At 44.2% G+C, this 26,006-nt stretch overlaps 1 protein-coding gene across 6 annotated transcripts in view; it reads left to right on the top strand.

Moving 5' to 3' along the window:
- SEMA5B (semaphorin 5B) overlaps positions 1-26,006 on the top strand; it is a 260,527-nt gene that overhangs the window by 196,961 nt on the left and 37,560 nt on the right. For all 6 annotated transcript variants that reach the window (XM_068687501.1, XM_068687504.1, XM_068687502.1 and 3 more), the window contains exons 12-14: positions 2,157-2,364; positions 4,552-4,759; positions 19,615-19,732. In XM_068687501.1, the coding sequence (XP_068543602.1) occupies positions 2,157-2,364; positions 4,552-4,759; positions 19,615-19,732 (534 nt within the window). The remainder of the gene's footprint in view (positions 1-2,156; positions 2,365-4,551; positions 4,760-19,614; positions 19,733-26,006) is intronic.

Here is a 26,006-nt window from a genome sequence, read left to right as displayed (position 1 = left end):
TGCCATCTGCCTTCAAAGTGGTGATGTCAGGGACCTTCCAAAAAGGACTCTGCAGTCGGCTGAGATCACTGCAGGAGCAGATGGGAGGCAGGTCCATGCTGCAGGCAGGGACACGCTTGTGTTCTTGCTGAGGAACCTGACTTTCTCCCCCTGAATTCCCTCACAGCACCTGAGTGAGGGCTTCTGCCTCTACAAGGTGGGACAAGTTCAGGCTCTTGATCACCCCCTCAGCTTGATGCACTCAAAACCAAGAAACAAAGCTTTGCTGAAGGCCCAACCATGCTAAACATGACCAGGGCTTTTTTTGTTTTCCCTTAAGCTTTTTTTTTTTTTTTTTAATTTAAAGGGAATATTAAGGTTAACCAAGAATCAAAGACTTTCTGACTAACCCAGGAGGAATAGAAAAGGACTTTGGAAAGCATTTCCATGTAGTGAAAAGTATCAGATAAAATGTGGAGTGCAAAGATTGCAGCAGCAAGATGAAAAAAAAGGGTCAGGGAAAAATAAGGAAAGGAAAAGGAGGTATGTGGCAGACAAAAGGAAGATTGCAAAAAGAGATTAAGATGTTTTTCAAGTACAGGAGGAACAGGAGGTCAGTGAAGGGCCTTTAGGAGATGACAAGGGTAATTTAGTGACAGAAAGAGGCAGATATTGCAAAAAAATTAAATTAATTTTTTTGCCTCAGTGTTCACAAAGGAGGATGAGGGAAGGATGCCAGATTTTTTTTTTCTTGCGGAGAGGAAGGAGAAATACTGAAGGATATAGAGGATCAGGGCAGTGCAGATAATCAGGAAATTAGAACAAAACAAAATAAAACCAAACCAGAGGGATGCTGTGTCAGCACACGGGCTGCCAATAGCCCAAAAGGATTATCAGTGACTTGATGAGAATAGAAAACAAAACCAACAACGACATTCCTGCCACTGGGACTCCTCCTTCAGTGATGCTCTAGAAAGAAATGAGAGTGGAGAGAAAAGCATCCAAAGCAAGGCAGGAGTGTAAACCAGAAGGAGTACAGGAGACAGGAGAAGAGATGCAATTAAAAACCCTATAGAATTTGGGATGAGACACTAATGAAAGAAAATGACCTTTGCAATAAAAAGGTATTAAAGCTCATCTGAAGACATGTCAAAAAAAAAACACCACCCAACCCAACCCACACTGATATTTCCTTGGTCTGGGTACTTGGTTCAAAACGCTAAAGCTGATAAGCAAATGGCCATGTTCATTGATGATGTGAACTAGCATCACCCTGCTCAATTAATTCCCACAAGCTCCAAGACATTGGTGGTGGATTTTTGGACAAACCGAGTTGTGCACAACTGTGACAAACATGTCCGTTCCTGAAGTGAGTTCTTAAAGGTTTGACAATTGTAGGACTTAGTACACAGCTGTTAGGATTCATATCGACTGTGTAAATGTGAGCTAAATTCCTATGAGCTCATTTTAGCACATCGTAAGAGAAGCTCCACATGGTGCACCTCTGAAAGGCAGCCACACTGCAGAGTTGCTTTGATGCATATTGAGAGCATGCACATGGGAAATTTGTACACTGCAGCTGGGATGCCGTAGGTCAACATCCTAATTTGCAGCATACCAACTTCCCTTCCAAGGAAAGACCAAACACCTGGACCCAAAAAGAAAAAGAAATTTGCGTGTGTGTTGTTTTTTTTCTTCCTACTGAAACTGTGAGGATCAGTTAACGAGAGGTGGGCCTTCAGCTGGTGTTTAAAAGACAGAAGATAAACTCCCTTCTTCCCCCCTGTGCTGTATGGACAGGGCATTGAGTCCTATCCCCATGCACCCATTGATGCTGGAGGATGGATTCACACAGGTCAGTCTGCCATGGCCTGTGAAGACTGAAGAGCTGTGTGCACGGAGGGGGCGGTTAGTGGCTGGGGATGATCACCAGGGAATGAAACACCACAGTGATGGTAGTGGAGCAGTTGGGAGAAGCATTTTTAGTGGACTACAGGCCAAAGCTAGCCATTACCCAGGCTAGGGGCCTGGTCCTGGGCCCCTTCACACAGACCTGCCTCCTCAAAAAATCACCAGGGCATGGCTGGTTGAAATCAAAGAAGCATTTCAGGGTTTGGTCTTGGGCTACTGGTGTGGGGAGAAAACACAGGTGCTGAAGTTCAATCTTCCATGTTTAGTGTGGGACGCTGAGTGATGACAGCCCTAACGAGAACCTGACGGAGAGAGTCCTGCAGGACGCGCAGCGCCTCTTCCTGATGAACGACGTGGTGCAGCCGGTCACCGTAGATCCGTATGTGACTCAGGACAGCATTCGGTTTTCCAAACTGGTGGTTGATATCGTTCAGGGGAAGGATACTCTCTACCACGTGATGTATATTGGGACAGGTAAGAGCACCAGAGCTTAAGAAAGTTGCCTCTGCTTGTTTGTAGATGTAGCAGCTCTCAGAGCCCGGTCATGGCACCATTACACAGTAGTCATTCAATATCATTTTGGCACAAAACTTCATGAAAGTTAGCTTGCCTGACTAAATTAGAAGCAGGATGGAGGACTTGAAGCAGAGTCCCAAGTGAATGGGCCATAAATCTACAGTGTGTTTGGAAACAACAATAACATTTTTCTTCCTTTTATAAAAACATGTTTCGACTGATCAGCCTAATACATTACAGCGGGAAAGAGCAAAGGTTGCTAAAATGTTCTGTGGTTTTATGCACATAAGTTGCCTCTCTGCACTATGATATACTCATCTCAAAATAATAATACTTAACTTCTAGGCTTGCCTGAGGTTTTAATTGTTTGAGTTTGCACTTCCATGTGCCTACTGGGGTACGAGTCCCTGTGCTTTCAGGAATGAGCACGCACTCAAATGTGATGCAGATGGGGAAGCTGAGGCACGTGTGCTTTTGTGCACAGCGAGCCAGTGATAGTATTAAGTGTGTGATTTGGATTTCTTAATTTCTACTGCCATCCTCTAATGAGGAGGACACACTGCCTCTTCTGAAAGGCACAGATCTCTTGGATAAATGAAAGATGCTAAGGAAGGACAAAGTGTTACAAATGGTTGTTTTAGCCCATATTCATTCTAATCATAAAGGTTAAATTAAATAGTTTGATTAATCATAGCATATGGTCAGCCTCATGGGTATAATGTTGTTATCCTCTATGGCAGAAGCTTTGACTTTAGAATAAGATGGATTGCCTCCATAAGTGTTAGTTTAATCTCAAATCTGAATGCAGAGTCATTGCTTCATTCTCGTGTTACCATCTTCCCGGACTGTGTCATAATTTATCTAACTTTTACCTCCACTTACTTCAAAAGTGATCATCTTTGATGTCTTTTAGTAATGTTCCCACTGTGGGAGCCTCACTGGGCATTGATTATAATGAGAAGATTGTACTAACATGGAAATATGACATGGTTCTGTTATTTTGATATCTTGATATTTTAGGCAAGGAGTCTCAGTTTCAGAGCCAGAGACTGGGATCATTTCTGCCTCGCATCACTTGTGTGGAAAGGTCTTCTGCCATTAGATCAGCTTCTTACTCATTTGTATTCTCGCCCTGGTTAGTGGTGACCAAAGATGAAGCTCTGCTGGACCTGAAATGTTTAACCCGTTCAAATGCTTAAGCAGAGACAGCCCTGCTCAGAGGCAGCCCTGAACACAAAATCCAATCCTGAGAAAAACAAACCCAAACTTGGCCTCAGTCTTGTTCCACCCTTAAGGTTCTGCTAAGTGGGAAAAAAAAAATCTTCACATGGCAGCCAACTCCACTGCTGTAAATTGCTGAGCTTTGGCACCAATACAGAAGTTACCTGGATAAAAAGATTGAAGTTCAAGAACCATTGGGACTGACAGATGTCTTTTGGGGTTTTAATGAAAAGCATTATGGTTACCCCTTTTTCCCCAGCATAGATCTCCCACACTTTATTGGATCTTTAAATTGTTTAGTTAAGAGCACTGTGAACACAAACGTATACATTTCTGCATATGCACTGCTGATGCCATAACATCCCCTCATCGAGCTGGCAGGTTGGCTTCTTCCAGGAAGAGGATCAATTAGACCCGTGACCCATGCAGTCATTACAGAGGCCTCTGAGATTTCCAGCAGGGCCTCTGCATCTGTTGTCATTTGTCATGGCATCACATCACACCGATTTGCTCCATAAACCAAAAGAAATATAGACTTTGAGGCACCAGAAATGATCCCTGCTATCTCAGGTCACCTTACTGTACAGCTCACTGGTAACAGGACCTGACTGATTTTGGCCTCAGCGCTCCAACTGGGAAATATTTCCAGGTACTTGCTCTTCAGATGGTTCATATCCTTCTGGTTTGCCATTAAAATACAGTCCCAGGCGGTTTCTCTAATGTCTGAGAACTGCTGAGGATTGTAAACATGTAGCTGGGGCACTCTGTACCATGGGCAGAAGGTGTGTTAAAATTTGAAAGTGACACAGAACCAGGTTTAAAGCAGTTGTGTAAACATGACATTAATATTTCAGACTTTAGGTAGGTGTGACGTGAAGTCAATGCCTGCAAAATTTACTCGTGCCTTGTTTCTTGTTCCACTAGAGTATGGCACCATCTTGAAGGCCCTTTCTACCACTAACAGGAGCCTGAGGAGTTGTTATTTAGAGGAAATGCAGATCCTTCCTGACGGACAACGGGAAGCAATCAAGAGTCTCCAAATCCTGCACAGCGACAGGTCGCTCTTCGTGGGCTTAAATAATGGAGTGCTAAAAATTCCTCTGGAGAGATGCTCCATGTACAGAACAGAAGGGTAAGCAAATTTACAGCTCTGATATATTCCACTTCAACTTAAACGAAAAGCACCAGGGAAACGCATTCTAGTCTGATTTGGTGTAGAATGCCTTTTTTCATCACCACAAAACAAAAGACACAGTTGAAAGTGCATCTTCTGATATATACGTTCATGACAGGCACAGTGAGAATAAGCAATATTTTTTTTTGGTAAATATTAATTAATTTTCATCAGAAATTAATTGTATTTTTACCAAGGAAGGACTGGCAGTATTTAATTTTTATTATTATTATTGCTATTTTTTATCTTGACATTTCACTGTTGATTTTATTAGCTCCATGTGTTTTGCTGGCTGTAGGGCTGCAGGTTTCTGAATTTGGGTTGCAGCCAGCCTATTCTTGCTTATCTGAGCGATCACCTCTCAAACATCTGATGAGGCAGGGCTGGGCTGCATGGCCACTTCTCATTGCTTTTGGAACCCAATAGCTCATTTCAAGTAAGTGTGACACCGCCTACACCTGGATAGATCCTGTGTCTTGATTGCACCTTTTAAAGGGAGTAGGAAAAAAATTTTTAATTGTCAGCACTGGCTCCAGAGCAGTTCTCCACCCAGAAATGAGTGCAGAAGGCTATTGGAACTGAACAATATCCCCCTTTTTAGCAGGTGAACCAGTGTGATACCAACTGATTGAGACATACGCTCCCTGAGAGTGTAGTGGGGTCTGCTGTGGGTAATTGCATGTCTACATCTCTAAAAACACTCTTCCCTCTCCTCTCATGCCTTTGCCCTGCTCTTCTTGATGAGAGTTTTGTCTGAAACTGATGTCCTCTGTGCTAGACAAGAGGAAGGAATTTGCTAGCACTGTCTAAATGGACTCCTTTCATGGCCTAGTGCAAGATGTCCCTGTTCTCTGGCCAAAAAAATGATACAGAAAATGTCACCATCATTTTATTTTCAAAAAGTAGAGTTTATCTATCAGCTTGTACCAAATTCATGTCTGTCTAAATATAAAAATGCTAGCTCTTTCTGTTTTTGCTGAACCTCTTAATTATCCCTTTCAGAAAATGCAACTTGGTCATTACTGCAAGTTAGACTCAGAAGCGTTTAATGTGTAAAGGTTTAGCGGCTTATACAGAGAGCCTGACACCGAAGTGTTTAGTAAGAGAATCACAGCTGGAAAATGCCATCCCATCCTTAGCCCTTAAAAGCAGAGATTTGAAAAGGTAGAACATAACAGCTGTCCTCTTCAGGCTGTCCTGGAGAGTTTCAGTTTCAGAATATTTATGTGTGTATACATATATATGATCCAGTTTCAAGAGAAATGAGTCCTTCCTTTTCTTTCTTTTCCTAATCTCGAGTTCAACTTTCCGGTAATTTATAGATCGTGTCCCAGTTTCAGCCTGTGTAAGTACTCTCTGTGACAGTTCCATTAAAGCTCAAATGGGTGGAGGTTTGCTCAACTGCCTAAAAAAGGAACAAGCAGGGAAAAAAAACAACAGTGGTTGGAGGGTACCTCACAGGAGCACCATCTACTTAGGACCTGAGAGCCACAGCATCGTCGCCAGGTGTTAAAACTTTATCCCAGCACAACCAGTTTCATACTTCTAAGCAATGTAAGCCCATCACTGGTCTGTACTACGAGGTGTGGTCTTCAGACAGCATGGTGGGCTGCATACATTTGGCAATGTGAGAGGTCAGAATTTGCTGAATTCCAGTGCTGGCCAGTTGGTGTGCTTGTGGAGGTTGTGGAGGTTTGCTCCATGGCTGAGTCTCGTGGAGGGGCTGTGCCTTTGAAAGAAGGAGGAAAAAAAAAAAAAGAAGGAAGCTTAAGAAAGCCAAGGAAAGCTGGTATTTTTTTATTTGTTTGAAAAGATGTTTGTGATATCATTATTAATTTTTAAGCTCAGCTTTTTCTGTAGGAAATTATTCAACTGAATTTTTTCAGCTGCAAATTTTGGAAACCTTTTTCCCCTTAGCATCCTGGCTACACAGGTGATAAGTCAACTTGCCCTCCTTTGTATTTCTTTCAATGTTGAACTATATCGAGAGGGATGTTTTAATTTCCTCCAGTGCATTCCACCTGGCACTTCTCCTGGGCTGTGATTTATTGCTTATTGTTGTGTCTATGCTTAATACGTGCCAATATACAGCCACCACGGGAGGAAGGGCTCCCACCCCTACAACACCCCCCGCTTACTTTTTTGTCATGCTGTGACTTCTGGACTGTCCTCCCTGAAAAGCTCTGGTTTCAGCAGTTTTTATAATCTAATTGTTTTGATGGGGGCTGTGGAAGCTTTGAGGTGAGGGAGAATTCGTGCCTCCCAGGCAGGAATACCACAACATTGTTTATTTTCTTTGGCTCTGCCTCACCTTATCAGGAAAACTTTGCAGCCTTTTACACCCCGGGGGTTGATGTGGGTTCCCGATTGCTGACTTAGAGCTCTTGCCTTCACCCTGCCTTCTGCCTGCAACAGGCAATCATGTATCGAGGGGAAATTGATCCCAGAATCAATCCTGTCCAGCAATCGTTGCTGTTGTGTTGCTTTAAACCTTGGGGCTTGTTACCAAGGCTCAGAGAACGGGCAGAGGAAAAAGCAGCAGCAAAGGGAAGAGATGGAAAGAGAAAAGGATTTCTGCCATCTCCTTTACTATTTCTTTATTGACACGGCACCAATTTAATCTCTTAAATGGTGACCAGTAGCTCAGCCCCACGTCTTGATGTAGTTCATTGACCCAATATATTTCTGGGTGTCTGAGCAGTGCTTTGTGTTTGCCTACTGACCTGTCTCAATCTGTCTTTTCAGAACAGCCAGTCTTAGCAGCAGGGCAACAGGAAGACATCTGTAATGTCAGCTGTCCAAATTTACAGGCTGGACTTGGCTGCAGGGACCTTGCTTGCGTGTGTGTTTTCCTATTGTGCTCCAGTATGCCATTCCCCGCTCTCGCTGGAGAGTATTAGGAAAATGTCCAAAGCGAGCAAAACCTGCAAGCCCTTTGAACATGCAGTGTGTTTTGAAGGCTGCTTTGCTGGGTGGTAGCTTGGCTGTGCTTGCTGCTCGATTTTGCATGGCTTTGAAATCTTTTTAACCTCCCTGCAATTTTCAAATGAGCTTGGATTTTTACCTCAAGTTGCCCTCAAGCTTTGGGGAGGGATATTTGGAGAGCCAACATTGCAGCTTTGTCACTGACACCACCGTATCTCTAGAATGTATCTGAACAAAATCCTGGATCTGAAATGTAGGGGGTGAGGACTACAGATCTGGAACATTATTTTCAGGTGGGGCCTATCTACAGGAATTGTTTAGTAGTATTTTCAAAGGGTAGGATGAGATTATTCATTTTAGGAATTGCAGTCAGACGGGTAGTAAAATGAAGCTGGTGGTTTAGGGAATATTTTGTGATCTGTTTGTACTGTCCCTTTGAAGCATCAGGGCCATGTGCCTCTGTGCACCCCGAGGCTGGCCTCGGAGTGATATTGTAGCTGTTCTTTTATTACACATTCAAATGGGCAAAAGAAAGTGTGTTTGGGGTTGAGACCAGAGGGTCTCATAAATATTCTGCTCTCTCTGTCCTGAACGGTTTCTCTTAATGCACTTAATGATGATATTCATTCTTTCCTTTTCCTTTTTTCAGTTTGCATGAAACCTGCAGGTTTGGGATGCAGTTTGGTTGCACAATGAGGTTTTGAGAATGTTTTGGATGGTCTGTCCTCTCCCTCATGCAGTGCTCATGTGTGGGTATCCCATCAGGTTGTATGAGTATTACCTTATGTCAACCTCGTGGCAGTGGAGATGCTCCTGCTTCTGAGGCCGTGTGGAGTGCCAGATCCTCTTGTGTGCAACCCTGACAGTCTGTCATTTGAACTCTGCCTGCTTTTTTGACCCTGTTCCAGGGAGTTTGCATTGAGTTTTGCTGAGCTTTTGCCCTCCTACTTGGCCTAAATTCTGTTGTGCATCCCCTCTGGCCATGGTGCTTAATGCAAAGCTAGCAGAAATGACTCAGCTGACAAGTACTCTTATTTGCTGACTTGAGATCTGTGTGAGAAACAGAACTCACCTCTAAATAGCTCTGGAACAGTGATCAGACAACTAAGTACGTGTAGGTGAGTAACTCTTGAAATGGCTCCAGGGACTTTTTGGAAGAAAAGGGTCAGCAGCCTCAGTAATGAGGCAGAGTTTTTGCCCTTTCTCCCTTTTGTACCCGCCTTCCAAAGTGCAGAACAGGAATTCCAAACAAGGTTCTTGTACCACTTCCATACCACCCTTTAAGGGATCTGAGATATCACCTGGGGCATTGCTGTTGTTGCTATTTCCTTCTTTTTTTACTCCTTGCATGGTACAAAATCCTCTGTAACAAAAGAATGAAGCATTTGAGTTTAGGACTGCAAAAACAGACTTACAAAAGTACCAGATTTCAGGAGTGAAAATATTGGGGAACTTAACTGGATGAATAATACAGTCTGGGAAGAGACCTTAATATTTGCAACTTTCAGGGAAAGAGTGAATTGAATATGGGCTGGAAATCCTGACCTGTTCATCAGAGTGACGGTAGTTCCTCCAAGGACAAACAAGTAATGATCATTGGGTAAAAAGCATGGGAGAGAAAATGGTAAAAGTGGTAGGGGAGGAAATGAAGACTGTTGTTCAGTGCAGCCCAGCAACCAGCAGATCACTGAGGTGACGTTGATGCTTTATTATTAATCAAAGAACTTGAACTTCCATCCTCTTCTTCTGAGCTGAGGCTGGCCCAGATTTTGTTTTGAAAATATCTCCTGGAAAGTTTTAAAAAATATCTAGCACATTGAACATCCTTTTAGAAGTAGAGGCAGAAGGAAAGGTAAGATCCTCTGAAAATGTTGTTATAAAGCTTAATCACTGATTTCCATCTGCTTTGGCTGAATTGGCCTCTCCAAGGTTAAGGAAATTAGCTAATTATTGTGCCACCAATAGTTCTGCAAAGCTTTGGGAGGCTTCATAGGCAGACAGGAGAGTATTCACCCCAAGCTTTTGTCATCTCCAGTATCCAATAATACATCAGAATAAATCACTAAACATCTGGTTTGGCATTCTGGTTGCATTTAAGTAAATAGCAAGACTCCCACTGACAGAGAATGGAGACATCGTACAGAACCATGATCACTAAAGCTCTTGGAAAGAATAAAGTTTGGTAGATGAAATGGATTTGTGTTCTTTAAATAGAAGTGCAAAATTATACCATTTTCTCTATCCTGAAAACACATTTGCATCTGCTGTAGCAGGCAATTACTCCCATTTTCTTTAATGTAGCTGCTTATATATGTAAAGCTAAGCACATCCATACTATTTGCAGGATCTGGACCTCTAAGTTTGGAAGGGATGGCACAGGTCTAAGGAGAGTGATTGAAGAGCTTCATTTGAACAGTCTGTGAAAGGGACGTGGCCATGTGTGTCTGAAACTGGGAGAAAAGGTGGCAAGGGTAAGCAGTAAGGCAGCGAGCAGGGGCATGTTTCCAGTGCGATGCCAGAGAGATTGGTTTTCAGTTTCATCTTATTTGACATTATCTTTAATGGCATGGAAGAAGAAAATAGCATACTTTGTAGATGGCATTTAAGTACGAGGGAATCACAAATCGCAGTGAGGAGAGAAATGCAGTGTGGTGCCGGGAGGGAAACCAGCACCAGGCTGTTTGAGGAATAAGCCTGTGCTGAGATTGCTGGTGCTCGCATTACTGAGAAGGAGAGGGCACAGAATTAAGGAGTGGAAGGGCCCTGCTCAGAACCAAACGAATTATTACAGTTTTTCCCATTTGTATTAAATACACAACCCAACAGTAAGCTTTACATTCTTTTTAAGCTGTCTGCATAATTTCTGGGCTCTCACTTTTAGCTCTGAATGATGCAAAAGGCCCTGAATGAATGGTACTGTGGTAGAAAGAAAACCAAGCAATAGCAGGAGTCTGGGGCTGTTCAACTGCTGAAACAGGTGAAGGTCACTTCAAAAATTGCCAGGTAGACTCAGATAATTTCAGGGCTTCTGCCTCTTTACTATCACGACTAGGTTGCAGATTTGTTGGGGGTTGCTTTGGAGTTGCTGAGAGGGAGGGAAAAGCAGGGAGGTTGAATGTGCTGAGGGCTTTTGTTTGCTCCTTATTTTTCAAGCATAGTGCCCAGGTGATTTGCTCACAAAATCAGGAGCGGTTTAGAATATGGATCCTATGCAGGACCTCTAGCAGACTGGCTTGAGGCCAACTCAGATCAATGATGTCTAAAAGTCATTACCATCTGATACCTGCTAGGTGGGCTGTGTGAAATTAGTTTCAACACAGCAGCGACTGACAGCAAAACAGGTAGTTTTCTTGGAATACATAATGTTAAGATGACATTGATGCTACTGTTATACAAACAAGATTAATAACTGAAGCTTCCAGCAAGCCCCAGGGCAGATATCCATTGCTTCTGTCAATTCTTGCAATTTGCTGCTATTAGATCATGAGATTTGTATTCTAGGCAGTGGTCGTATTCAGCAGCGTGGCTCCTGATGTCTACTGCCTGCCATGGCTGCTTTGCTTTCTTGTCTCAAGCTTCCAGCCTGCATTTACGGTGCAAAACACAGAGGTGTTGGAGCAGTCCGGTGTTCCTGCCAGTTGACCATATCGCTACAGAGGCGTCATCAACTTTTTATTAGGAGATGTGCTGTTTTACCTCTTTGGGGAGGACAATCTGGACCTAGAGCAAATTTGTTGTTGCTGCTGTTTTAAGTATAAAATATAAATACCTGTAAGTGCATAAAATATGTATGGGTGGTAGAAAAACATATCGTTGTACTTCTGTTGGGTGTCTTTTACATGTCAGAACACCAAAATGCTATAGATCTGTGGGAACACTCCAGTCTGCACGTGGGTAGGGCTGGATTTCGAGAATATCCATTTAATTAAGCAATGCTGTCTCTTGCTAAAAAGTGGAGTTGATGTTGTTTGGTGGCGTTTTTGTAGCTACCTGGGAAAAAACAATGGAGACTACATTGGCAGGGCCATTTCGCCCCTTACACAGTATTGAAATAGCCCAGCATTAGCGAAGGGATGTTAGATCCTCAGAGTTGCAGTCTAATATTTATTTGTCTTTTCTAACATACATTAACATACAAAGGGTCTGTCGAATCTATATCTTGTTGAGCAGAAAATAATTACCCAGAGCTTAACAAAATCCAACTTTCACAAAGGAGCTGCTTGAATATGGATTATTTTTTGCAGCCTGGGTGATAACTGTAGACTTCTATTATCACTTAAATTTCTTTCTAAGTTTTCTGCCTTTGCAGTTTTCTCTCCCTTCCTAAGTTGCCATTTTAGCATTACTTATGTCCTTAAATCATCAGCATCTTCTAGAGGCTACGTAAAGCACCTGTCTGTCCCCCTAACAGAAGATTTGCTCATCTAAAGCACCCTTCTTCCCAGATCCACCTACAGCGCCAGACTAGAGGAATTTGCCATGTTCACCCAGATCTGCAACCACAAAGCAGAAATGCAGGAGCAGAGCACATCTTAGCATGACATCTGCCTTCAGACACTGACTGACACAGGGCAGAGAGAGGGAATAACACTTGAGTGCACTGATTTGCCCAAGCTGCCTTTCCAAAGGATGTCTGCTCCGCTCTGCTTTTTGCCATATGGCAGCCCTGAGGGGCATGTTTTCTTAAGGCTCCAAAGCCTGCTGAGGCTAGGAAATGGCTGTGCTTCACAATCCAGACAAACATGCCCCGCATTCAGGAATTCCTTCTGGCTATTCTTTTCATTAGGACTTTAATAGTAGCTGAGTCTTCTTGTGGATGACTGATCCCATCGCTGGTCATCAGTGGCCCTCTGTACTTCTGTTTTTGTTAGAGGTCAGTTTTGTTTGGCACAGTGACAAGAGTGTCTTTCAGATAGTGTTTATGGAGCAATGCTTATTCATTTTTTTTAATAACCTGTTTTACTGATGTAAACATAAATCCAGATTTAATCAGAATTTTTCTTGGGATGACATTAATCTTCATATTTGAATAAGTGCAGTGTTGTTTTATTTCACAGCTTTAAAAATAAAAATAAACACCTAACCAATAAAGAAGTCACTGTTGCTAAAAGATGATGGAATGGGATGTCAGAAAGCAAGAAATTGAATAGTTTGTTGTGTAAACTGTACGAGGCCATAATCTATAAACTGCAATCGATTAAAGAGATATTGAAAACAGTGAGGCAGGAGGTGGAAACCAGCAAGCCAAGGTCCCTGACATGGAAAGGAAAATGAAATGAAACTGCCTATGAAAATCCTATGTCTGTGCATTTTTCCTTTCAAATAAGCTACATGTGCTTGGCTCATAAATGCACCTCAGTTCTAGAGGTTGTTTTATACCATGGCTTTAATCTCTGCATTCAAACAAACCATGTGCAGAGCACCAGGCACCGATGCTAAGCAAGTGTGGGTGATAAATTGCATACACATACAGCACACGGACACTCCAGATTCTCTGTGTCCAGTTTCAAACACCAAAGTGTGCGGTATCAAATGGCAAAATACCGAGCCTTCGCTCTTTAGAGGAACATCAACAGAAGCCCTTGCAGGGGTGGTACCTGTGTTATTCCTGAGCAGCACCCGGTTCTGCAAATAATGGCTTGTGAAGTCTATGGCTAGAAGTCTTGAGCAAAGAGCAGTAGCAGCTGGCACAGAATATGTTGCGTTCACCAGCTGAGAAATGAAGCTGCTGCTTGACCAGCGCCTGACTAAAGCAGCTCAGTTCCACTTGGCTTCTCTTCTCAGTGGGGAAAGATAATGGATTTGCACAGATCACTAACTCATCTCTGCAGTTTGAATTTTTAAAGGTGTCAAAATTAGGGGGATTGTTTGAAGGTCTGGTGCTTTTTTCCCTTTCTAATCTTATTTTCTTAAGCCACGAACATCCTTTTGATTCTTATTCCTCTCTTTTCATGCCATCTGGCTTTAGGGAAGACAGAAGTCCACTCTCCCTTGCATGGGCTATTGAGGCTGTCAGTAATTATGATTTGGTTGGCTGGAAGCTAATATGATTATTTCCATCGTTCAGCCCCTCCGCAGGTTGATAGCAATGGGACAGTAAGCTAACCTTGTCAGGAAATGCCTGTCTGCCAAACAGCCTCATGCTCGCAACTAAGTGACGGAGCTAAAACCCCCGTATTGCTTGCAGGGTGCTCTTCCCTCAGAGCTACCTGCTCAAAGTGTGGAACAAACCAATGTGGAATTCCTCATTAATTCAATTTTCATGAATGAAATGCTTCCCCAAATGAGCAAGGTGAGCACATGCTGATCATGCTCCTGAGGTGCTGAGCATGGATGAGCATAGTTCACTCAGTGCTTTGCAGGATCAAGCCTATAAATGTTTACACTGCATTATTCAGTTTATGGCACTACTATCTCTGTGCCTCTAATCAACTAACTGGTGATGCCCATGGGATTTCAAAGGACTAGGTGCAAAATGACAGCTATTGTATCACCCTGGCAATTATGATGTTCACCACTGGTTCCAAAAATCATCAGCAAGGATGCAGAACCCTCTCTTGGCATGACAGTGGGGTTTTGTTAGAAAATTACAGTTTGGGACGGGAGCTTCTCAGTCTCTGGGTCTACAACCCTGCCTCTGCAGCTCATGATGTCCTGTCATTTCATTCCTATTTGCTCTTAGTCATCAAAAAGTAGTGAGAAAGAGGTAAATACAGAGAGAGGGAACAAAAGTGGGAGGGCATGTGCATCCTGGCAGATGAGAAAAGCACAGTCCTGTAGTGCGAGTGCTCCGGGTGACAACTCCTTGGCTGTTGGTACCAAATGGCATGTTTGTGTGTAAGAGTGGGAAGAAGCTTTAGTAATTCTTTCTTTCCTTTGGTCTGCTGAAGACTAATCTCTTGGGTCTGGTTCTATTGATTTGATGATCCATTTATTACACAGTCTAAAGCTTTTTAGCTCTCAGGGTAAAACAACCAAAAGAGGAAGTTATCTAGACCCAGAGCAAATTGAAGAGGGAATCAGAAACTTTTGAACTACAGACGTTTAAGTTTTAATGAAGATTTTGAAAGAAGATGTCTTCCAGGCTATTAAAAAAGGTTCCAAATCCTTGTGTTATTTAGCTTATCAGAAGGCTGCTGTTGCTTTGCAATGCATTTTGGAAGAGGCATTTTCTTTAGGAAGCATTGTGCTCAATGATCCGTCATTATTGTTTCTTTGGACACATCTAGCCCACTTTAAAAGAAGAAGGAAAAAAAAAAAGAATACAAAGATGAAGTGTGATGATGCCTGGTTTTGGGTGTGTAGGTGAGCAGCTCCCACAGTGATCTGAGCAGAGACCTCCTTGTCTGGCAGTGCACCTCCTTACAGGGTGCTGAGCGGCACCTCCCGAAGAAGCCGAAGTTGTAGCTGCTGCAGCAATGTCGCATGCCTGGAGTGGGAAGCAGAGGTGGGATTAGGACCCAAGACAGGGTCTCAGCAGGGATGTGTGAGAGGAAGGAACCTTCAGAGACCCCCCAGGATGGCACCAGGAGGACCTCTGTTTTATCCATGACCAATTCCTATTTTAGGAGGATGAGGTTTGCCACCAAGGTACTGGGCCCACCCCGCAGCCACACACGAAGGGCCTCTGCCTCTCAAGTGCCTCCCAATTTCCCACCTCTGCCCTTGGGTTGCCTTCATCCTCTCTTCCCTGTTCCCTTCCCCTGTTCCTCCAAGGAATGGGAATACTGATGGAGGAAATTTACATGGCCTCATGCCTTACATGTCTCCAAGTAGCCCTTGGGGCACAGGGAAGCAAAAATGTGCTTCTCCCTTCCTTCATGAAGCTGTGACTCTTCTTGAGGAGATGTTGGGCAGGATCAGAGTCTCAGCAGCAGAAACCTTTTTGCAGCAAATGCTCAGCACAGCCAGGCTTGAGAGGCCCTGTAAAAACTCTTTTGAGCCATAGCTAAGAGTTTCCATTGACTTCAGAGCACCGTGCTTTCTTGCCCCACTTGCACAGTGATAATCCTTTGTCTTATCCCCGGTGACTGCGGTAAAAATGATTGCAATAGCCAACACCAGGGAGGCTTACAGCTCCCAAACAGCAGGCAGCAGGTGAGCTCTTATGAGTAAGATCTTATTTTCATGCAAATGTCCTTAGTAAGTGAGAATAAGGAACCGGAGAAAAAATAGCTTGAATAGGAGATACAAATGGAATTGTTTTTCAATTGAGTGTTTTCAGTGTATGCCATTATGCCTCAGATGAGACATTTATTGCAAGGCAATGAATTAAAGTGAATCACTAGTGGTAGTAATGCTCTGTCATAATAAATCCAACCTCTTAGATATCCGTCAAGAGGTATTCTCCCGGGTCCTCACTGAATGCACTACAGTGACTAGATGGCCAGAGGGGAACTGGGGGCACGGACCGTGTGGTATCATCACCATCTCCCTTCCACAAACATCCTACTTTGTGGGATTTCATTAACTAAGTCATTAGCATTAATATAGCCAGTGTTAACCTGCCACGCTCGGGTAGTCTTTTGGGATAATGGGTTCCCTCTACCTGTGTGAATTATGAAGGGAAATGATACCGTGTCATTAGTTCCCAGGGACATTCCTAGCCTGCCACTGAGATAACCTTGATGCAGATTTCACTGCTGAAGGCTCTATGTATGGTATGAAATTCTGGCCCCGGTGAGCCAATGGCTCAAGTCCCATGGACTTTGAAACATCAGAATTTCATTACAGCCTGGTAACTCCTTTGTATCTTATTTCACAGTATTTATATAGCGCCCTGCGTGACTTTGGGTCCCCAGGCCTGTGTGAGACCTTTTGGCAGTATCATAACATGAAGTGGTATTTACACATAAACATTTCAATTTATTTTGTGTTCTGCACATAGGGAAATACCTTGATATCTTTCCATTTTCCACGCCACAGTGCCTGATTTACTAAGAATGACAATGCATTTGTGAAGCACTTTGATCTGTGTGTGCATGCATACATATGTATGTCTTTTGGTGTGTGCTTGCTGGTGTGGTTTTATCACTTAATGACATAAATAGGGACATATATTCTAAAGATATTGTAAAGATATAAATTAGGGTGGGTTTTGAAGTGTTCACTTAAAGGACTTGCCAGAAATGTTCTCTTAAAGTAATGCACATTGTGATGCTTTTCCTGCTTACAAAAGGAAAAAAATGGAGCAAATTGTGTGTAAGTAAATAACATTCCTCCTCACCCCTAAGTGTACTGCTGTCAGTTGATATAATAGGTTTCTTGCCAGAGTTGAGGCAGATGAGTGGGCTCTGAATCCTGAAGGAAGGCAGACAGCATAGCTATTTTGTTTTTAGATTTCAAATGGTTTTGAGGGCCTGCCGTCAGATGGAGAGAAGTCCCGGTCTTTGATGGTTGTTAAATTACAGAGTGCACGTTTTGACAACTCAGCAGAGCCCAGGCTGTGCCTGGATGGCAGCAGCAGCAGGGTAAGGATCCATTACACCCAGCATCCAGGGAGCGGAGGCGGCTGGAGCTCCCTGCTCCCAGGCCAGGCTTTGGCCAGAGCTGGGCATTGCGGACTTCCAGTGGCTCTGCAGCTCCCTCGCCTGTGCCCATCAGCTGGGGCCCAGTGCTGGTGGCTGGGGAAGGCGGGCTGAGCCTCCCCAGTGCTCCATCAGGGACCTGCAGCCCGCTGCTCGCCGCCGGGAGCAGCACATTAGCTGCATGACAGACATTACGAATAGCGCCAGCAAAGTGGTCAGTGCCTAACCGGGATATATTGCAGCCTGCAGAGCGGCTGAGGGCTGCAGCACAGAACATATGGAGATTATTTCCTGAATTTATGCAGCACATGTTTTCCTATAAATTAAATTCAGAGAAAATGTGTATCATAATAGGGTGATGCTCACAACAGCCTTCCCTGTTATGAATTACAATGACCTCTCTCTGCTCGCTGGGCGCCCAGCAAAATGGCCTCATGCAGTTGGAAACAATAGCGTGTACTCGGTGTCAGGGTCTGAAAGCGTGACCAAAAGCCTCTGTAACTAAAAGCCCAGGCTTTCTTCTTTTCTTATTTTTTCCCCATCGCTTTTCTCATTGTTATTCTTCTCTCTAGGAGCCGCACAGCTCCCTCCTGAAGTGCTGGTACCTAGAGGGTGGGCAGATGCCCCTGTGGCTGCTCAGTCACTGACTCGATGCCAACCTTGCCGAGGGGCTGCTGCATGGTGGGGGCAGCTCTGTGCGTGGAGGCAGCCCCACGGCATGGACGGGGGCAGCGTGGGATGCCAGTAGGACCGGGGTGCCTCACCAGAGTAATCAACAAAACAGCACATGTCCCTTCTGCGTCCTTGGACTGGGGATACGGAGTCTTTTCTAAGCAAATATTTGATGTTCTGTTGCCTGGGGCTGGGACAAAATCACCTTTGCCTTTTCCTTGGGTGTTTTTAAGCAGTTGAAGGAAAAATGTAGTAGACAGTCCTTGTAACTACCTTCCTAAAGCATGAAAGATAAAGTTATGCTCCTTACAGCTCACTGTGTGAAATCTTTAGTAGAGGAAATGTCTTTCTGCAATGTAGGAGCAAACCGAAAACTTGTAATTAAAATATAAATATATACACATGTATATATACGTGTGTGTGTATATATATATATATAAAGCAATGGGTACCAGACATCAAAACAATCAAGGGTTTGCTTTGGGGCAAATGGCTCTGGAGTCAGTGCAGGCTGATGGAGCATTTTCAGCTGTGCTTAAGGGACATGCTTTTTCATTTGTGGCTGATTACAGACTAATAGGATTTCAAAGATTTCTGGGAGGGAGCCGTTCACATCTCATTGCATTTGATTCTTTTTTTTTTTTTTTTGATGTTTCATTTATCATACTGATACCAACCCTTAGAATAAATTTTATTACTCTCCCGTTTAGCTTCTTGAACTGAATTTTTCCCCTTGGTCCCTTGCTGCTGCCTAATTGGCAGTTTTCAAATCATTTGGGACTTCTGGAAAGATCCTGGTGGCCCTTTTGTGTGATAGAAGAGAATGGATTATTGGAATAAAAATAGTGTTACAAATCCTTTTGGGTTTAGTCCTCTCTTCTTTGTCTTTCACCAACACAGGCATGGTGTGGCTGGTACTGTTGTTTTTTCTTAAGGAAAATTAACGATTTGAAAGCGACTCATGGGAACAACCAATATAGCTGGATTTTATTGGTACAGAGTAATTCAGTGACTGACCTTCTCTGTTCAGTGGCAGTAGGAACCCTAGTTATTTTTCTTTAGCGGCTCACATGTTGGGAACACACACTTAGCCTGTAAATATGGATTCAGGAGGAAAATGAATACAGCAGTGTTCAAAGCAGCCAAAAGCTTAGAAATAATGTTCTGCTGTGACTTTTCCAAACTGACATCTTGATGTTGGGATTATAAATGAAGCCATTGTTCCAGGAAAGGCCAAGACTAATAGAAAGCCTTTATTACTGGTCCATTGGCTAATTCTGCTTGTCTAACCCTTTTGGATGGACATAGTGTCAGAAAACATACTCACAGAGGTTGCTTTGTGTGAGATTTGGCCTGCTGAGTGATTACATGGGGGCACAAAGATACCTCAATGACAAGTGTTCTTTGACTAAAATTTGTAAAGTCATTTTCTTTCCCTAGGCCTTGGAAAGAAGTGAACTGATTTTTAATCTACAGTTTCTATGAGTGATATTTGCTTTGTGTCCTATCACCCTTCTATTCAGCCGTTCTCTCCTTCCAAGCAGGTAAACCTCTGCTTAGAAGAAATTGTTTCTTCTGCTGAGCCTTGGTACAGTTGACAGCTGTCATATACAAGCACTATGCTTGAATATGTGTCTTTAGAGCTAGACAGCCTCAAAGAGCTTTAATCTTTTCTCTTTGCACATGCAGGGAATGCCTAGGAGCCAGAGACCCCTACTGCGGCTGGGATAACAAGCAGAAGCGATGCACCACCATTGAGGACAGCTCCAACATGAGCCTGTGGACTCAAAATATTACTGAGTGCCCAGTAAGTGGAAATATTTTATATACGTACCGACATGTGAGTGTGTGCTTATGTGTAAAAGGAATATTGCCAGTAAGCGTGTGTCAGCCTGATGAGGACTGGCTGGTAAAAAAGCATTCAGAGCCTAGTGACAGGTACTTCCTCTAATATCTGTGCACAGTCACTTGTTGAGAGCACAACGACCCCCAAAATCTATTTGCCCTAAAAGAGGGATCCCAAAGCAAGCTTTCAGGCCCCTGCACGCCTACCCTTGCTAGGTGGAGAAGGGTGGATCATGTTGTTGGGTTCCTGCTGAGAACCACGTAAACCCCAGATGAAACCTGAGGTGTCTCAGGGCTGCCCCACTGTCTGCACCACCTTATGGGCTTCCCTGCAGGATGGGGAGATCAGAGTCGGTGACGTACGGTGTCCTTGAGCAGCATTCAGTTCATTTTCCTCTTGGATCCCTGAGCACAGCCCAGGGGGTGACTCTGGTGGAGAAATGTTGTGCTGGCAGGAAGAGGCACCTAGGGAGCAGCAGAGAAACATGGCATGCGTGGGTGGTTTGCGGGGGAACAAAAAGATGCATATCTATTAGAGAATATGAGGGAAGGGGGGAGTCTGTATAAGAGAGAGAATATGAGAAAGAGTTCAGCTCTCACCTCAATTCAACAGGCCAAAGACCAAACCTCTGTGATATTCATGGTCTCCATGAGAGGCAGCAGTTAAAAGAAAGTGTCTGCTTGAATTAGTTTGAGTTGGCTCACCGGCTCCCTTCCCATCCGCCCACCCCCTTTTCTCTGACTTCAACATCCAGTTCCTGGCTGTGATCCCCAGAAGCCATCTGGCCAAATTTAATTCCTGCTGCGTGAACCATACCTGGGAGGTGGTTGGGAAGGAAAACCAGTCTTATTAAATAAGTTGTAGGGATGGAGGGGAGGAGAAATTCTCATTAATGTCTATCTGCTTTATCTAATGACAATTAGCATGTTAATACTGATAAGTCTGGTAGACAGAAAGAGGGGGCAGGATGGGCTATATCTTCAGTATGCTATTTATATCTGGAGGTACTGTGATGTTTATTCCCCTTATCTTCCTTGCTCCTCATATTTTCCCAGGAAATATTAGTCATTACTTCAATCCATCCTCAGCTTGGCAGGCTTAAGTTTTTCACTGCTGGATTCAGATGCTTGTGTGTTTATAACCCTCCTGTGTTGAACTGGGCTGCAGTGCTTCTTGATTGCCCATGCTGTTATCTCGTCCTGCTTAATGCCTGTGTCTGTTGATAGGTGTGTGAGGTGTTAATCCTCTAGTTTGAACATGTCTGCTGTGGTGCACACTAGGGAACAGGCTACTCCAGATCATTGTTTCAAGGTCATAAAAATCCAGTACAGAATATACAGCCACGGCTGTTCTTGGGGTGCTAGTTTTACATTCTTTTAACATTTCTCTTGTAGATTATTTTCCATTTAGGTGCTGTCATTGTGCTGCATACATCAGCCCATCAGCTCTTCGACTGATGGGCTGCCAAGCCTATTAAAAGCCACATGCAAGTGCTTCCTTTTTCTTTCTCCTCTGCCCCTTGCTGGAATGAGTTCACCCCTGGCATGGGATGGGATGGCTCATTTAAGCACCTCCATCAGCAACGTACAAGTATGTTCTTCATGTTCGGTGCAGGATAAAAATCCTGGTCAGTAGAGACAAGTCTAGGGCAGCATGTTCCACAATGGAAAGGCAGAGGAATGCAGTGACCCAATGGCAGTTGTCACTGGTGACAAATGCCCATGCTGGGACTTCAGTTTGATGCGTTACCATCTTAAGAAGTCCTGGCTTTTCACACCCCACTTTTCTGGGCCAGGCACCAGGCACTCAGCTGTGCTGGTACAGCTGTATGTGAGATCACACTCCAGTGTGACATGGTGTAGATTAAAAGTACTCCTCCCAAATAAACTTTTCCTAACTCACATAATTTCAGGAGTTCTTCTGTAGCCTAGCCCACAAACAGATGTCCTGGCACAGCGAAGAGAGTGGCACACACGAACTTTTAAAGCCAGAACTGGCATATTATTGAATTATATCCTACAAGAGCCAGGCATTTGTGAGTCAACCACAACACTAACACAACTTGACTGCTGATCTTATGCAAACAAGCTTGTTCAGAGCTGCTCTGCACATCTTTGTACAGCACCACATTGCACCACAGATTCCCACTATCCGATCTAATACTAATGGACCTTAGATACAGAGTTAATCATACAGTGTTTTAACATATTGTGCACTGGTTAATTAACCATTGTGCAATGGTTAATATATAATTATTAGAAAGGAAAAAAAAAAAAAAAGAAAAAAAAACAACCACTGTATCCTACTTTATATCTTACTGATGCCAACATGAACCACCAGCAGGAAAGGAAGTTTAGATTTGGCTCAGTAACTGAGTTCATGGTATCACTGATGATGGTGGTCTGCAACTCAGGAACTGAGTAATGCCAATTAAGTGTCCAGTCCTCCTTAGGCTGACCCAAATCATGCTCTAACTCATGGGTTTTTCATCATAGTCCCATCTTTGTGTATCCAGCAAACCTCTATCTCAGTCCTCTGGCATCTGCTCCATGTTACCCTAATTTCTTGCTCATTAGATCCCCCAATTCTTTTTTGGGGTGAGTAACAGACTTGTGTAGTCACCCCCTCTCAGTCCATGTGTGGCTGCCACTCAGCTGTACTGCTCAGGATAACCCTACTCTGGCCCACACTGGAGCCTGCCCAGTGCACAGAGGGAACTACACAGGCTGAAATCAAACCCATGAGTCTCTGAAAACTGGCAGTTTTCCTCCCCATCTCCCAAGAATTTTATACCCGAGACAGATTTGAGTGCCTTTTCATGGAAATCGCGAAAAGGTGTTCCAATGACATAAAGTTCAGTTACTTGCTCCGAACACTAGCTTGTTTCTAAGAAAATGTTGCTACTTACAGACAAATGCTCTTTCCTCCTAGATTTGGTTTTAGAAATTATCGAAATTTTTTGACTTGAAAATTTCTAATAACTTTCAGCTTCTATCAAACAGCCAAGATGGAAACTTCCAGCTGAAATAATCAAAGCTTAATAAGGTTATAAGCAGCTGACATGTGAAACCTAAGAGGAGGCACAGAAATAACAAAAGGACAAGGAATGCTTCCAGCCTTATCAGTAATATCAGAATAAGCATTGAAAATATCCTGGCAGCAGGAGGTAGGAGCGGTCAGTCCGAATTTTTAGATCCTACAATTGAGCCTGCAGATGGTAGAGGGAAGAAACAAAATGGTGACACCTTTGGTAGGAATGTATCAGTTTACTAAGTACAAGAACTCTGGAATTAGTAGTAATGTCAGATTACAGAAGGGCATTTGATCGTGGATGTTTTTAAAGATGTCCTCACTGTCTGATGGACACTGTGTTGGCTACAAAGGATTTACCTTGTAAAGATATTCCTGAAAAAGATCAATGCAGATGAGTTTTTATCCCACTTCCTAAGTTTGCTCTTTTGAAGATATTGTTATGAATTTAAAGATGGAATAATAATCCATATGTAATTTCATAAGTAAAAAAAAAAAACTTCCCACACTCTCAACGTGACATGTTTATAAATCTCAACATTTCAGCTATGGCTGCTTATTTGTTTAATTTTTGGGTTGCTTCCCAGTATCACTTATGAGCCAATAATTATTTGTCAGCTTTTTTTTTTTTTTAATTGAAGCCACGGGCCATATCATACCATTGATTTCTGAACAGAACTCCCTGCTGGAATCAGCAAGGCTTTCTGGCTCAAAAATGAACAGAAATGATCCAATATTTGGATTATGACTTTTGTAAGGCAGGAGAAAAGAGGAGATAAAAATCTAGTATTAAATATCTTCAAGTAGTTCTTTTGATTTTTTTTTTTCTCCCTGACTTTTAGCAACCAAACAGTATTGATTTTTGACTGCATGCATGTTTAAAACAACAAATTCAAAAAACAACAACAAAACTCGGTGTTCTTTTTTCTGGGTATTTTGCTTTGTAACCTGCAGCCCAGAGCAAATTTTTATGACGACATGATAATCTACTGCAAACAAAGGTTTGCAACAGATGCTTGAAACCCCCCAACTGCTGCCTGACAAGCACAGTAACAGATCTAAATTACTTCTAGGTCACTGCTGTGTATTTTTTATGTTGCTGTAGATGGGTGAGAGGGGTAAATGATGGCCCACCAGAGGTTCATCATGAGTGTTTAATGTAGTGCCAGGCTCAGAGGAGCCCAGAGCAAAGTGTTTAAGACAATGAGTGTTGGAAAGCGCTGCTCCCTTGCCCACAGTTGGCTCACTTGTGGACCCTGAGCAGGCTTGCGGCCTCTCTGTGCCTTGGTTTCCTTGTGTGGAAAGCAGGAGAAATGATTCCTCCCCCCGGGCAGCCCAAGGGATTGATCCTGCTGGCTTCAGAGCTCAGCCAAGCATGGCACAGTGGGGCTTGTCAGCGGTAGCTGGCTCAGATTTGGGGTCAGGGCTGTTCGCCAGGGCCCCAGCCTCCTCTTTTCTTTGCTCTTCATTGCGTGCAACATCAAGGCCAAGCCCAGCATTGCCTTTGCCAACGGGTTTACCAAAGCTGTTGAGCATCCCACCACCCCAGGAGTGACCCCATGGGGATGAGCCAGGCGCAGGCAGCTGCCTTTGGTGCTGTCCCACCTGTGGGGCCCTGCACTTTGGGACATGGGCTGGGGAGGATGGAGGGAGCTGCTGGGGGAGGGTGAATCGTGACACTGCACTGTAGCAAGGAGAAAGCCAGTCACAAAGTAGAAAAGATGAAGGAGAGGTAAATGGCATGGGAGGGAAACCAAGGTAACCCTCAGCTCCTCAAGGAGTAGCATCGGGGTCACTCTCAAGCTGCAGACCTTGGATCTGGCCCAGCACTTTCAACCTTCCTACTGCTGGCTGCCTACTACGACACTTTGGGCTCCCTGTTGCCATAGGGTATCGTGGTTGTAAGACCTTCAGCATTGCATTAACTGCTTGTTGTAGCCAAATTTCTTGTGCTACCTGGCGTGTGTTGGGGCTTTAGAGAAACCAAGAGAGCTCTCTGCTCTGCAGGGACCATTACTCTGCTTTGCCCAAGTGGTCCGTGATGTTACATCCCTACACATCATCTGGGTACAGCACCTGTATGACGGGGAGAGGGGGGCTGTAGTAGCCCTGGGGTTGTTACCACGGTGTGGAAATGCATTGTCTGACGTGGGCTATAAATGCAGCAGTTCCCAGATGGTAGGGGACTGAGCTGCGCCTGTACCTGGGCAGGAACAGGGAGAGCCTGGGAAAGAGGTGTCAGAGCAGGCTCCCAGGCATGGTCCTGGAGTTGCTGAATTTTGGAGTTGCTGAATTTTGCTGTCAGAGCTGGTTCCAGCAGCAGTGGTGGGCACAGGAAGGCAGCGGTGGCCTGGGAGCGATCCAGAGAGCAGCAGGCAGCTCTGCTTTTCTCAAGTCAGCCCTGGCTGCCAGCAGCAATCCTTTAGCCCACATCTTGGGGCTCACTTAGCAGCACTGGTTAAAACGAGACATGGGAGCAGGCTCTGACACCGTATCTCTTGGAAGGTCATCCCCAGTCCTGGGCAGGAACAGTTGTTTTTCTCACAGGACTACTGCATTTTCACTTCAATGTAGTGCGGAGGGAGCTCAAGCCCCAGGCTCCTGGGCGCTGAGCAGGCACGAAACAAGGTGCAAGGAGGAAACAAACATCAGTGTGGTCTGGCCTGTAAATTGCCTGGAGATGAATCCTTGCTCTTTAGCCCAGTGCATGATCCTAAGCATTAATTTTAGCCCCCACCATCTCCTTCACCTTCTGCCCTTCACCCAGCTTAGCCACGTAGGCTACAGCTCTGTTGGAAAACGGAGGCAGTTCTTACAGCGCGTTTGGACAGGGCCAAACTTGAGGAGGCCTCAGCCTGCTCTGGTCACTGTGGTTATACAAACGCTGCCTCGGTAAATAACGGGCAGGACCAGGCCCAAACCCCCCATAGCAGAGGGGACAGCCACGGCTGGCCATCACCTTGCTGGGGAGGCTGCAGCTGCGCCGTGTGGGACGCGCGAGGCCTGCGGCCGGGCGCTGTGCTGGCGGGGCAGGCTTGGCTGCCTGCGCGCACACGTTCGGTATGTGGGGTGGAATTCGGAGGTAAACACCGACACGGCACGGCCTGAAAACAACCCTCTGTTTTGAATCCCGCTCACAAGCACAGACAGCTCCCATCTAAGCTGCATCTTAATCCCCCCGGCAGCTTTGTTTGGCATTTCTATT

Source organism: Anas acuta, chromosome 6 (assembly GCF_963932015.1).
Source record: "Anas acuta chromosome 6, bAnaAcu1.1, whole genome shotgun sequence".
NCBI lineage: Eukaryota > Metazoa > Chordata > Aves > Anseriformes > Anatidae > Anas > Anas acuta.
Note: the sequence above shows the minus strand (reverse complement) of the source record. Positions and strands in the feature narration are given on the sequence as shown.